The sequence below is a fragment of the Manis javanica genome, chromosome 1, assembly GCF_040802235.1.
Source record: "Manis javanica isolate MJ-LG chromosome 1, MJ_LKY, whole genome shotgun sequence".
NCBI lineage: Eukaryota > Metazoa > Chordata > Mammalia > Pholidota > Manidae > Manis > Manis javanica.
In genome coordinates, this window is record NC_133156.1 from 160,821,147 (window position 1) to 160,835,666 (window position 14,520).

At 39.2% G+C, this 14,520-nt stretch overlaps 1 protein-coding gene across 36 annotated transcripts in view; it reads right to left on the minus strand.

Annotated features, from left to right (window-relative positions):
* Window positions 1–968: 968 nt before the first annotated feature.
* The window catches only part of LOC108385691 (uncharacterized), a 72,311-nt gene continuing 58,759 nt past the window's right edge, over window positions 969–14,520 (minus strand). For 9 of the 36 annotated variants that reach the window (XR_012132712.1, XR_012132698.1, XR_012132711.1 and 6 more), the window contains 4 exons: window positions 8,833–8,899; window positions 7,984–8,721; window positions 7,220–7,546; window positions 969–2,781 (listed from right to left, as the gene is read on the minus strand). Coding sequence is in view for 2 of the 36 variants with exons in the window: in XM_073239721.1 (XP_073095822.1) it covers window positions 8,863–8,899 (37 nt within the window). In the remaining 34 variants the exon portion in view is untranslated. The remainder of the gene's footprint in view (window positions 2,782–7,219; window positions 7,547–7,983; window positions 8,722–8,832; window positions 8,900–14,520) is intronic. The other 27 variants (XR_012132713.1, XR_012132700.1, XR_012132728.1 and 24 more) reach the window with 11 other exon arrangements.

The window sequence follows — 14,520 nt, forward strand, 5'->3', positions numbered from 1 at the left end:
ATGGCACAGTGTGATGGCCAAAGGGCAGCAAGTGTCCCCCTTGAGGTAACAAAACCTGCAGCCAGTTTGCCTGGGATCAACCGTGGCTCCACAAGCTAGGTGTGAGACGCGGACCAAAGTACGTGACCTTGTCTCTCTGCTTTCTCTTCTGGTATATGTCTCTTAGGGTTGATGTGAGGATTAAATTAGTGAATGTCAGTGAAGCACTTAGAACAGAACATAGAACACAGTAAATGTGACTAGAAGAGATGGTGATAACTTAGAGCAGGCAAGTGGGCTGCAGGGGAGAGCTATGGCTAGAGGGATACTAAGGAGGTGAAAACCAACCCCACTGAGTGACAGACTGGAATATGGAGGGTGGGTAGAGTGGGGTGTCAGGTATGCACCAAGTGTCTGACTTCCACATGTGGGTACATGCTGGTGACATTCAGTGATGTAGGGAACACTGATAGCCGATCAGGTTAGAGGAGCTGGTTGGTTTAGCTTTGTTCTCTCGGTGTATACTGTTTTTAAGGAAAGATATTTTATTCAGAGTCTTACTGGGGGCATGACCTGGGAGAGTTTGGGTAAACTGCTTCACAGCTTTGTCTGGAAACAGCTTCTATGCCTTTTTATAACAGGATACACACAGGAAAGAGGTTACATTGATCAGTACCTCAGAGCAGTGTGTCAAGGGTACACCCAGTTAGTGTCTTAAAAGAACAGCTGCTGCTGCTCTCTGTGTGAGGGAGCCAAGCGCGCTTCCAGTGCCAGCAGGGGGAAAGTGCCTTTCTTCCTCTGAACTGGGAGTGAAGGAATGAGCTTGCGTTGGAGGGATCCTCCCTCGCTTCTGTGTACCCTGCACAAAACCAGTACCACACATGCACGAGTAGGTGTCATCAGCGACCAAGAAGGGATGAATTGTCTTTTCCTTAGATCTAGTTTGATACATTTTCTTAGCCCTCTCCCTATTCTTGTATATGAGAACATAAAACAAAGATTGGAACTTTATTTTGAATAACGTATCAAAAGAACAGAAGTTATTTTACATAAAAATAATAGAAGTTAGTTTATGTAATATGTGCCAAATTTCCAATTGAGAGTTCCAGAACATATTTAATAGTTACACAAACGCTGATACTGTTTACTTGAGTGTTCTTTAATAAATCTAAGACTAATTATAAATGAAAAAGTATTACTACTAAAACATCAAGAACCACATCATAGTTTTTTTCATATTCATCTTTTTTTTTGTTATTAATCTAAAATTACATGAACATGTTTACTAGGCTCCCCCCTTCACCAAGTCCCCCCCACAAACCCCATTACAGTCACTGTCCATCAGTGTAGTAAGATGCTGTAGAATCACTACTTGTCTTCTCTGTGTTGTACAGCCCTCTGACTGACCCCCCCATTATATATGCTAATCGTCACATCATACAGTTTTGTAACTTCTACTTCAACCATCAAGCATAATTTAGGAAACTCAAGAGAAAACCTATCGTATTGCCCTATTTTTACTCTTTTCATTGTTCTTCTTTCCTTCCTTCCTGATGTTCAAAGATTCCTTCTTTTATCATATCCTTTCTGTTTGCATAACTTCCTTTAGCCATTCTTTAAGGGTAGGCCTGCTGGCTACAGATTCTCTTAGTTTTTCTCCATCTGAGAATGTCTGCTTCCCCTTCATTCCTGAAGCATATTTTCCCTAGATAGAGAATTCTGGGTGGCTACTACTTTCTTTCAGCACTTGACAAAAACTGTGCCACTTCTTTCTGGCCTTTAGCGTTCTGATGAGAAATCTACTGTCATTGGGATTGATTTTCCCTGTCAGTAAATCTAGGTGTTATTCCTCCCTCACTGCTGTCAAGAGATTCATGTTTAGTTTTTAGAAGTTGATGCTGCCCTTTGGCATGAATTCACTGTGTGGGTGTGCTCAACTTCTTCAACGGTAGGTTTTTGTCTTTTGCCAACTTGGGTGGCATCTCCACCATTGTTTTCTTGAATACTTTCCCAGCTCCAAACTCTCCTCTGGGACTCTCATGGCATGAATGTGAAATCCTTCGTTAAAATCCCAAAAGTTCCTGGAGCTCTGTTCATTCTGTCTTATCTCTTTTATCTGTTATTCAGACTGTGAGGTTTCTGTTTTCCTATCTTCAAGTTCACTGGTTCTCACTCTCTTTTCTATTCTGCAATTGAGTCTATTCAGTGAGGGTGTGTGTGTGTGTATCTTGGTTAATGTATTTTTCTGTTTTAGAAATTCCAACAGGCTCTTTAAATCTTCCATGTCTTTGTTGAGATTCCTTTCTTGAAACATTGTATTTCTTTCTACATTTTAAATTTGCTTTAAGCATGTCCATGGTGCTTATTGAAGCATTTTTAGGAGTCTGGTTTAAAATGCTTGTCAGATAATTCCAACATCTGTCATCTCAGTATCGGTGTCTGTTGATTGTCTTTTCTCATTCAAAGTTGAGATTCTCCTGGTTCTTGGTGTGATGAGTGTTTTTTTATTGTATCCTGGATATTTTGGGTGTTATGGGTCTCTGGATCTTATTTAGCCTCTGTTTTAGCAGACGTCTGGCACGATGATGGCAGGGGAAGGTGAGTGTGGCCTCACTACCCCCGGTGGGAATGGAAGTCCAGGTTTCCCACCTGGCCTCTATTCACAGTCCTGGGGGAAGATATGCTTCCTGACTTTGGGGCCCGATGGAAGTTCAGGCTCCTCACGGGGCCTCCCTTGACGGCACTCACTGTGTCATTCCTCAGGGCCTATGATGGCGAGCCAGTCCATTTCCTCTCTCCATGCTGGAGGTTACATATAGAATAAAAGTAAAGTTTGTAAATTTCATTACATTAAATTTTACATCCAGAAGAACTGTAAGCGCGCAACTCTAGTTAATGACATGCATGCTAATGTATTTAGGGAGAAGTTTGCTAATGTCTGCAAACTGGCAATGCATCAAAAAATAAGGTGAGCTGATAGACAGATGATATATGTGTTAAAGAATGGGTAGTAAAATATTACTAGTAGAATCTAGGTGATCACTGTAAGTTTCTTTTAACCTGTCTGATATGTTTGGCACATTTCATAATTAACCACCATTGTATGTTTCACCCTTTTAAAAAGTAATTGAAAACTCATTAGGAAATGATATATCAACTAATAGCTAATAATAAGAGAAATAGAAGGCAAGCCATATCTCACATTTAGATGCTTTCTTGTCTTGGAACATTACAGTTTCCAACTTTTTTCCTTTTATACCTGTTTTATAGCCCAATCTGATTTTTATTGGAATTAGCAATGTTTTCAAAATTAAGAACTATTTCAAATATACAGAAACATGCAGGGAATAGCATAACAGATACCTATGGCTTTATCACCTAGTTCTATTGAACACTTCTAGTTTGTAATATGTACTTCTGACTTTTTCAAAAATAAAAAATAAGTACTTTCTGCCTAATTTTTCTATAAATCTAAACAATAATTTTAAAAGTTCATAAAAAAGTGTTCTCTTAAAAAATAAATCTATTAATTTAAAAATAAATGCTGCAAATATGATTGAAGCACTTCCTCATCCTATTCCTCTCCTTTTTCCCATATACGTAAATCACTATCCTAAATTTTGATTTATTAATTTTATATAGCCTATTTTTTAATATTCCCATGTTTTATAAAATAGTATAATATCCATGTATCTTTCTGCAATTATCTTTTTCTCCTGAGCATTCTGTTATTGAGATTTATCCAAGTTGATGGATTTTGCTCTTGGTCATTCTTTTTAACTGTTGAATGGTATTCCATTGTATGGATATGTCACAGTGTATTTACCCATTATTCAGTTGAGGAACATTTTTACATAGTCTTTCATTCAATATTCTTGCACATACTTATTTGTATATGTTTATTTATCATGAGACAAATGATCATCTGTGTGTGATCTGGTCTGGTCCCTCTGTTCTGGTCAGTTGGTGTATCTGTTTTTCCCTGGACCAATGCAGTCTAAATCACTATGACTTCATAATATGGAAGGTCCCCTCAGTTTGCTTTCTATATAAATTATTCTTAACTTATCTACATGTTTTTGCTCTTCTACCTGACTTTTAGTATCTGCTTGTTAAATTACATGAAAAACCTTTTGGAACTTTCAGTAGAATTGCATTGAATTTATAGGTTGATTTTACTAGACTCTTTACAGTATTAAGTCTTTATGGCCCTTTAACATATAGTATGATCTATCCATTTATTCTCATCTTCATTTTTATTTTATCATAAGCTTTCATAATTTTCTCCATAAAAGACTTTTGTTCAATTTAAACATACACACCTTGTTTTTTTAAATTAATTTAAAAATAAATGTGCACTCATATTTATTACAAATTGAACCAAACTGAAATGCAGTAGCCACCAGCTACTCTATAGGAGCTACTGTTATTTATAGCAGCTGTTAGTTACTTAAATTAAATTTAAAATAGTATTAAATTACTATTAATTTAAAACTTAATAATTAAGATTAAATAAAATTTAAAATTCAGTTCTTGGATGTCGTTAACTACATTTCAAGTGCTCAGTTGCCATATGTAGCTGACAGCTACCACATCAGACAGCACACAGAGCATCCCATCAGCATAGGAGGTTTTATGGGAGTCCTACTGGACAGCACTGGGTCACTACATCATATTATTAGGTGATGACTTTAAAAGGTAGTAAGACATGAATTCACATTGACAATAGATTAACATGATTATTTCTAGTCTTCCCTTGGCCTTTTTTTATTTCAGAATCAAATTTTGATCATGAAACTTTTCAAACATTCACAAAAGTAGAGAAAAAAAGTATAATTTTCAAGATTTTGCTGAACTGGCTAATATAGCCCCAATGTTTTTCTTTATTTTTCTATATAAGGGTTGTAATGAAAACTGACATTTCATTTCACTCTTCTATATATGCACTGACATTTATACTTTGTATAGAAGTATCGACATTTTCTTACATAGGGACCATTATCCCATCCTGCAGTATTAAGAATGGGTCCGTGTTTTCATCTCATACCCAGTCCATATTCAGCCTTCCCTGTTGCTTCAAGGATTTCTTTTTGTAGTTGTTGTGTTGAAGTCGGGATCCATACATGTTGCATTCGGTTGGCATGTGTCTTACATCTCTTTTAATCTAGAAGTCCCCCTTCTCCTGCCTTTTAATTTCTGTGCCCCTGACTTGTTGGAGAACCTGGGTCAGTTGTCGCATGGGATGTCTCACAGTCTAGAGTAGCACTGTCAGTAGAACTGTCTGGGATAATGGGAATATCCTACCTCTGTGCTGTCCACTATGGTAGCCACTCTCCCCACGTGGCTGTTGAGCACCTGAAGCATGGCTACTATGACTGAAGAACTAAAATTTTACTTAAGTGATTTAAAGTAAAATTTAGATAGCTGCATGTGTCCAGTGACTACTGTATTGGATACTGCAGTTCTGGGGGATATGTCTATTCAGATCTTCATATTATCATTTAATTTCTCTGTGTACTCTCCCCACACCACATTATTTCCTGAAATCAGTTAGCTTTGGTAGCTATAATGCATTGGAATCTTTTTCCTCTTTTATTTTCTAATTGGTAATGGTTGATAAATAGAAAGTTACTCTTTGGAAGTTGATCTTATATCCCAAAACTTTACTGAAATTGCTTATTATTTCTAATACTTCTTGAATGTAGTATTTTTTGTATCCAGACCTTTTATATAAAGCCTCTTAGACTTTTTTATGTATATAGTTGTATTGCCTGCAAAAAATAGTTTCATCTCTCCCATTTCTATACCACATGTCTTTTCCTTGTCTTACTGTTTTGGCAAGCACTGCCAGGAGGGACAGCCTTGTCTTCTTCCTCATTTAAATGTGATTGCTTCTAAAGATTCACCATTGAGATGATAGCTACAAGTTTTGATAGACACTTAGGTTTTCTTCTGCTCCAAATTTATTACAAGTGAATGTTGAATTTTAGCACATTCTTTTCTGTATCTATTGAGATGGTCCTAAGTTTTTTTCCCCTTTAATTTGTTGATGTGGTGTTCCATAATAATTTTCTGAGAGTGAAACAACCTTAATATTTCTGAAATAATCTCTTCTTGATCATATATTTTTATTTTGTTTAAAAGCAAAATATTGCTTAATTAGACTAATACCTATTTGGGATTTTTACATTTCTATTCATAAATGAAATAAGGCTTCACATTTTTTCATATTGTCCATATCTGGATTGAATAAATATTAGATAAGCCTCATTTATTATAATTACCATACATTTGGACTTATTTCCCCCATTTGTATGTGTGAGCATGTTTATTTTATCATTTTTTTTTTGCTGCTTTTGTTTCTCTCAGCTGTTTGTTGAAATACTGTTGTCTGCATTCCACTTTTTTCCTACCGTTGGTTTGGAATCTATAGATTATATTTCCATTATTTGTTACCTTAAAATTTTTAACATACCTTTTTAGGTATAAATTATTCTCATAAATCTAAAATCATTCTATCTTCCTCTTTAATACACCAAAGATGCCAATGTGCTTTAGCAACCAGCTGAATACCTGCTCCCATCTTATTGTTGTTGTCTAGAAGGCTTTATTTTTATGCAAATTAGTTTTTTTAAAAACAATATTTAATTTCATTACACATATTTTATTAATTTCTATGCTCAGGTTTGTTTCTTCTGTTATTAGGATTTGATTTCTTCTTCAATCTTTAAAGACACATTACATGTGGTTGATAGCATTACTCTCTTCCCCCTACTATCTAATAGTGTTGTGGCTGCTACCCAGTACCATCTCCCACCAAACATTGTCTAGAGCTAGACTTTACAGAGTTTAGAGGTTTGATCCAAGGTGATGTCAGGAATGTCACTGATTCACTACAAGGCCCATCTGTTTGTTGACTTGGCTCCGATCTGGTGTCATGGCTCCATCTTTGTCCTACCTGCTTCAGCTCACCACTTACAATGAGGAGGAAGGTTGGACACCATTATTTTTCACCCTCCTGTCTTCAAGCAGCAAGGCTGTTTCTGTTCCTCTAACATGTATTGGGTACCATTAGCCTCTAACATACAAATCCAACTCTGCCACCACATCCTACTACTAGATTCAGAGCTCAGGAGACACCTGGTTTTACTCTAATCCTCTTCTTTGCTTTCCTGTTCTATTTATAGTCCATTAAAATATTCATCTTACTTTTGAATCCTACTCTGTGTTTTTCACTAACCTGCTTTATGTTAGGAGCAGCAGCTTTGTTGAAATGTAAATCTAGTGTGCCATATTGAGCAGATGTCCTCATGCATTCTTAATGTGGTCTGGTAAGTGGAAAGATCTCTAAACTTTTCGAATCCTTGATTACTTTACCCCTTGTGTCCTGGTTATGTGCAGAAGACAGAATGATTCTGAGCCCGTCATTCATCTCCATAGGTGCAGTTTTCTCATATGTATAATGAGATGTTTAGATTAAATCCTTTTTAGCCCTCAGAGTCTATAAATCAAGAAAGATGTAAAATTATCAAGCAGAAGTTACTTGTCAAAGCCAAGATTCTCCAAGCTGAAAAGATAAAAGCAGAGATGAGATCTCAATTTTGATGATTGCCAAGAACTCCTGGGACATTAAGAGCAGTTACCACTTCTTGAAAAACCAAGAAGGACTTTCAAATAAATAAAAAGCAGTCTTAGACTAAATACCAGGTAATAATCAAAAGGAGTTTGTACCCCAAGAGTCCAGGCTGAGAGTATTATTATCTTAGAAAGAGTTTAAATAAATTCAAATGTACTAGTTGTTAAAGGGAATGAGGTTTTTCATGTGAAAAACAGCGCGGCTGCCCAGAAGGTACTCCTAGTTGCCTACCACTAGGGACCCAGAGGGCAGCGAAGGCAATTTGACCTAACATGACAGGTTTGGGTTAATTTCTACATATTCTCAAAGCTTAGTTCTAGAAGTGCTGTATGGACATATTTGTGTCTAAAGTAAAAATGGTTTCTTACCTCTTCCTTTGGATAATGCTGGTTTGGCCATAACTTCACAGAATCTGAACTCCTCGTCACAGTTCTGCTCCTTGTGTATTTCACTGCTTTACGTGTGTTGTGGGACTAGAGATCTTAAAGAAAACTGTAAGCGTGTGTCTGCGCTACTAATATTGTCTGCATGTCTGTCTTAGTGGCAGGGTACCGGACTACACACAAGCGCTCTTACGGGGCCCATTTCTTAAAAGGTCATTTGTGCCCGAAATTTCACTTACTTGTCTGGTAAACCTATCTCAGAAATGACGTATTTCATTTAAAATAATGTGCTACAAGCACCAAGGTCTGATTCTGAGTTCATTTTATCAGTGCTTTCATTGTTTTGTAGAACTTGTTTGTTAATCATTTTGAAATTATGTATGTACTTGATATAAAAAGAAAAAATGTTACAGAGCAGCACAGAGTAAGACGTGAAAGCTCCCCCTCTCCCTCTGCTCCTCACTTAACTGCTAACTTGCTGGGGCCTGGAAGTGCTGATGGCTCAGGGAGCTTTCCACAACATGATTTCAAATGGGAGAATCTCATTTCAGGTTCTGAGCAACGTTCATACAGTCAGAGCCACATGGCAACCTAAACAACCCAAAACATGGGCCTTTTCTCCCCAGGTAAGGAAGCTGCTGAATGAAGGAATGAAACATGAAGTTCTTTACCTGTCAAGTGTTACAAAATTAAGTTCTAAGGCGAGGCTGTCCAAGTGTATCTCTGAAATAATATATGTAGGTTTAGCACAGACTATATCGGGTCAGATTTGAATCTTTAGATTATTTAATGTTCTTGTAGGACTTATAAAAATTACTCATGTTTCTGACTCACCAAAGTTGTAATTCCTATGAATCATCTCAGTCAATGGATTTCAGCATTCAATTCTAGGAAATGCCCTCTGATGAAAAATGAAAACAAAAAGATTAATTTAGGAAGTGTTTTTCAAAAATGAAATCTCTAACTGTGCTAATAAGAGCTGTGCTTTCTTCAGATATAATGAAGGGTGACACCTAGGGAACGGGTACATTAATAGCCTGGTGCTGTCAAGATCAGAACAGAAAGACTGGCATGAGGTCCAGTGGTTTCAGACCCCTGAGTGATGTTACCTAGATGCCGGTGAAGAGGAAGATGGCTTTATGTTCTCTTCATGACTTTAATCGTCTATAGCTGATTCTACTTTACTTTTTCTCCACCTCCAGAATGACATGACTTTAGCACTTACTTGCCCCACAGCTGACTCCTGTGTCACTGCACCCTAGGGCCCTTCAGGAGCCATCCTCTTACTGCACCAAAAGACCTTCAAGCAAGATAGAGGGTCAGTGAGAGCACGTGGAGTGTGCAGTGGACCAGCCACCTCGTGTGTGTGCACGCCTCCACCCATGTCGAGAGCACAGTTCCCTCAGGTCCATTTTGGTGTCCTGAGCACTACTGCTTCTCTTGTGACACAACACTGAACAATTCTGACATTGCATCTAGGTGCATGGGAAGTGTTTAGGGTAGAATTTGCTAATGTCTCCCCAGATATAAAGATGAACTGCTTGGAAGGATGAATAATAAGAAAATATCATCTTGTTGGGTGAAATTAAGCCTCTGTGTCAGGTGTGAGGCGTTCTTCCTAGGTATTGTGGGAACTACAGGTTAGTAGAGAAGAAACATATACATGTATAGCCATAGCCTCTCTTTATGGAGCTCTAACCGTGCACCGGACTATGGTGTGGGCCCTTGTGCGTGACCTCTTCTGTCCTTGGTGGCCCAGTCGATTGTGTACTGTTGATTACTGTCACCAAGGTAGGATGTAATGTGTATGGGGCCCTAAGTGCTATAGAAGCACAGAGCAAGGTGAAGTTAATCCTTGTCTTTAGGCTCAGGGAAGGTTTTACAGAAGAGAAAATAGACCTTGAAGGATGGGTAGGATTTTACAGGCAAAAATGAGGGATATGGATGTCAGGGAGAGGGAAGGGGAAATTTAGCAGGCAAGCTTCAGGAAAGCCAAGCCAATGTGCGCATGAAGTCTTTCATCTTAGTTCTGTTTACAAAGAGCAATGGTTAATATAAATATGTTACTGTATATGCAAACTGTTTTTGTTACACCTCTGGGACCAGGTACAGTGCTTTCTCACATTAGCCTCTACTCTAAGCAAAGCGTAACTGAGGGGAAAGGTTATTTCTCTGTCACACAAAAGTTGAAGTGTTATATTCAGAATTATTGGTATAGACGAGTCCAACCCATCTTATGTTCCTTTAAAAGACCTTACTTATGATGCAAAGGCATAAACCATTTACAGATGAAGAGAGCTGAAACTTCCCTCCCGTTTTTTACTTTTCTTAGTAACTTTAGTTCTTTTTTATTGTTTCAGGTTACTGGCATCTTGCCATGCTTGCTTGATGGTGATTGTTTTATCAGGTCTAATTCTTAATCTCCAGATCTTGGAATATTATTTGAACTTGGAATTTCTTACATTCACAATGTATGTCAAACGAAAGATAAAACTTTCTAATGTTTCAGTTCAAAGGGAAGTTGTTTTTGTAAAAGTCTGTACTTGAGTAAAATGATTGAGGTTTTTCTTTGTAATGAATTTTAATCTCTTGAATGAGAATGGCAGTGATTCTAAATTTATATACACTGCTGCTTTTTTAGTAGCATTAAAAATAAAAGTGTATTGGTTTATATTCAAAGGCTTGATTGAACTCCAGTGCTTTGAAAGAATGAGGATTTGAAAGGAGTCACAAAATAGGGTTGTTTAGATAAGAAATGGAGGCTTAAGAATATTTATAGCACCCTAGTAGTCCATGGGAGAATTTAAAGTAACAATGTAAAAATCAAAAATGATGAAGGAAAAAAATTGAAAAGGGAGATGGATTGGGGTGTTGTGTAAGTAAACTGAACTCTCACAGCAGAGGTGTAGAAATTTCTAGAGTTGTAAATCAGGAGAGTTATAACACACAAATATTCCACTAACCATCATTTTGTTTCATTTCCTAGAGCTTATAAAGGGTTTGTAGAGACAAACTTAAATGGCCCAGTTCACTTTTTAAATTTATCTAAGGAAGTGTGAATATTTTTTTGGCTTATTAAATTTCACTGTAGGAAGTAAAAGTACTGAAAAATCATTCCATTGGACTGAGCTCAAAGTTGTACAAACTCAGTAAATGTTCATTACAAACAGCCCTTTCCCTGTAAAAGGACATTCAATGTAAAGACCAGACAGCCGGTCTCCCCTCTCACTTTCTGCTCCCAGCACACAGGTGCCCAGGACCACAGTAACACAAAGCTATCGGGCAAGGTGGCAGGGCCACTAAAAAGTATATCAGATCCCAGGTCACAAAGGAGAAGGAAGCCTGGATTCTGGCCCAGCTACTAACCATTTGGCATCTGCCAAAGCCCATTTTGGGTGGATTCTCCACATTTTCAAATGCAGACAAAAAATTTTTTTACGTTTTTGGTTTGGTTTGGTTTATCAAAGCAAACACAACTGTGTGCCAACATGGTCCAGGAATGCCAGTGAGCAGGATCTATGTCTGACTCCAACCTCTGGCTTGAGGATTACAAAAGCTATTCCAGGGTATGTAATGGCAGGATCCCCATGCCTGACTGCCACAGCATGAGGCCCAGAAAAGTCTGGGCATGCTGTTACATCTCTCTGTGTCTCAGTTTTCTTATCTGGAAAATGGGAATCATGACAGCACCCAGCTCCCAGGGCTGCCATGATGACTAAATGAGCAACTACGCACAAAATGCTCAAAACATATCCCTCCTACAGAGAAGCACTCAGTACATATGAGCTGTTATATGGCTGTGACGTAAAGGATGGATTCATCTGCAAAGACAAAGGAATGCAGTAATGAAAGGTGGAAAGGGGGAAAGGTGAGGAAAGGGGGAAAATGTGCTTATAGCACATTACAAGCATCTGTGGTACACGGACCATCAAGTTTCTGGTAGACACGCTCCTAAGGACAGCAAGCCAGCCATCAGCCATCCATGTCTGACCTCCAGGGAGCACAGATGATGCTCCCTGGAGGTGTGGGGACATGAAGCTCCTCATGGCCGCAGCCCATGTCCTAAGTAAGCAGGCTGTCAGAGCTGAGGAAGGCAAGCTGCCCAAGCAGGACCCAGAACCAGAGCAACCTGGAGGCTGTCTAGACTGGCAACATCATCACTGCTTCCCTCACAGCTGCCACAGCCATAACTCAGGGTTTGAGGAGACTGGGGTTTCCTACAGGGCTTGTTCAGCCTCTGATGGCTTAGTTGAAGGAAGCTCTATTCCTTGAAACATCGTCACAGTCACAAACATCTAATATTCCTGTTATGTTATGCCACATCACATGGGGAGGGATGCCCGAACTTTCCTCTCTTACAGCACAGAAAACCTCCACACAACCCCATGTGCTCCCAGGCAGCCTCTGGATACATTGCTCAGTGGGGAGAAGCTGGATGCCAGCTCCCAGATCTTTGTGCCAGGGAGACCCAGGGGCCTCACTTAGAAATGTTTCCATAACAGATTTGCGTTTGAACTCTGATCTCTGTTCTGGGGTCTCTTCCAACCACAAAAATCTTAGGACTCTCTCTTTTTAAGTGTTATTCTCACTACAATCCCACCACCACCTTCTCCCTCGTGCCAGAGAAACCCCTGGAGGCTTCCTCACAGTGGAGCCCCTCACAGTGCTGTAGAATCTCAGATACCTGGACATACCAGGCACCCCTGGTGGGCACACCTCTGTTCCAGAGCATCTCTGCTCACTGCCCCAGTGCCTCGTTTAAGGAAAGCATACAACATGTATTCAAGGAATTGAAGTGAATTCAAACTGGCAATTCTTTCAAATATCCATTTTAAATATTCATGTCCTGTGCTGTTTATCTACGGTTGTATCAGATGTCCAGCTCTTTTGGTCTTCGGAGAATACGGCAGCAGATGTATCTTTTTAAAAAGTAAGTGTTTGAATTTCAACTGTTAAAAATGGAAACACCACAAAAAATTCTTTAAATCATTTTCCACCCATATGAAATGCTGCAAACTTATTTTTAAGACATTTGTGAGTCAAATTATATCCTTTTAGAGTCATCAAGATAATTCCACACCCTTTTTACAGTGTTGGTCCTGAGCCAGACAATTACTCATTTTGTGCAACCCCATTCTCCTTATATTGACCACTTTGCAGAAATCAACACTTACAGCCAATGAGAACTGAGAACAAAATCCCAGCCAAGTCTTACATGCAAAAGTCAATAAATGTAAAGGAAAGATCATCTGCAAGCCATCACTGGTATTTGCTACCCTCTGGTGGTCAACCTCAGGAAGTTTCTAGACCATAAAATGAAACAGTACACATGTCACAGACGGCCCCTCTGAGGATCACCTAGGCCAAAGCCTTCATTCATCCCATGGGACTTGCCAGACATCCAACTTGCCACTCTACCCCCAACATCTGGGGATATGTGTGGGGACACTAATAAAGAATAATGTTCGCATCAGTAGGACAAGAGCAGCAGCGTTAACCTGCCTCCTCAAAGCACACACAATGCATCTATACAGACATACAACCGACCCAGGGGGAGCTGTTGATTTCAACTCCCCAACTCTCTGTGAGAACAGATGACTGGCCACATTACACAAGTGTCAACAGAATCAGTATCAGTCAACACTGCCTGGTCAGTTTCAATTAGACACACCCTTGTAAGTGCCATACATTTTCAAGGCATTACTCTAGGGAACCCTTATCCTCCCCTCACTCCACTCTCCATTATGTGACACCGTTTGAGGACGCAGAGGTCTCACCATGCTCCTTATCAGCATATTTTCCATTTCTGTCCAATCCCATTCAGCTTAGTCCCCAGACCAAGTCCTCACATGTGCAAGGGTATAGAGATGCTCCTTACTCAAGAGGACCAGGCTCTGGAGGATTTTCTAGAACATTCCACAGATCACCATTAACTACTAAATAATACATAACCTGATCATCCTTGTGTTCAGAGTCTTCATTGTGGGATGGGTGGGTGGGTAGATGGATGGGTGAGATGAGTGGATAGATTGATGGACAAACTGATGAATGGATAGGTGGGTGTATGAGTGTGTAGGTGGAGAGGTAGATGGATGAGTATGTGGATGGAAGGGAGGGAGGAGGGAAGAGAGGGAGGGGGGGAAGGATGGGGGAGGAAAAGCCTTCCCTGACATTTACTGCTCTACTAGGCCCTATATTGAGACTGAATAACAAGCCATGATCTCTCCCCACTAAATGTTCTGTTAATAATAAAAATGAGATCAATCTCGATGACAAGAAGAGATGAACATAAAATGACTCCAGAAGAAAATAAAAAGTAGGTAAGCACCTAGTAAGAATTAAAAAGACAAAATAGATGTATAGTGGTAGGCATAGAAATTGAGGTTATTAATTTGAGGGGACTGAGTAAGCTTCAACTCAGGGAAAAGTGTCATAGTGTCTGGCTCTGGGTCCTCAGAGAAGGGAGAAGATCTCATTCTGACGCTGGCTGACCAGCCCCAGCCCCAGCCAGTGACCGAAGCG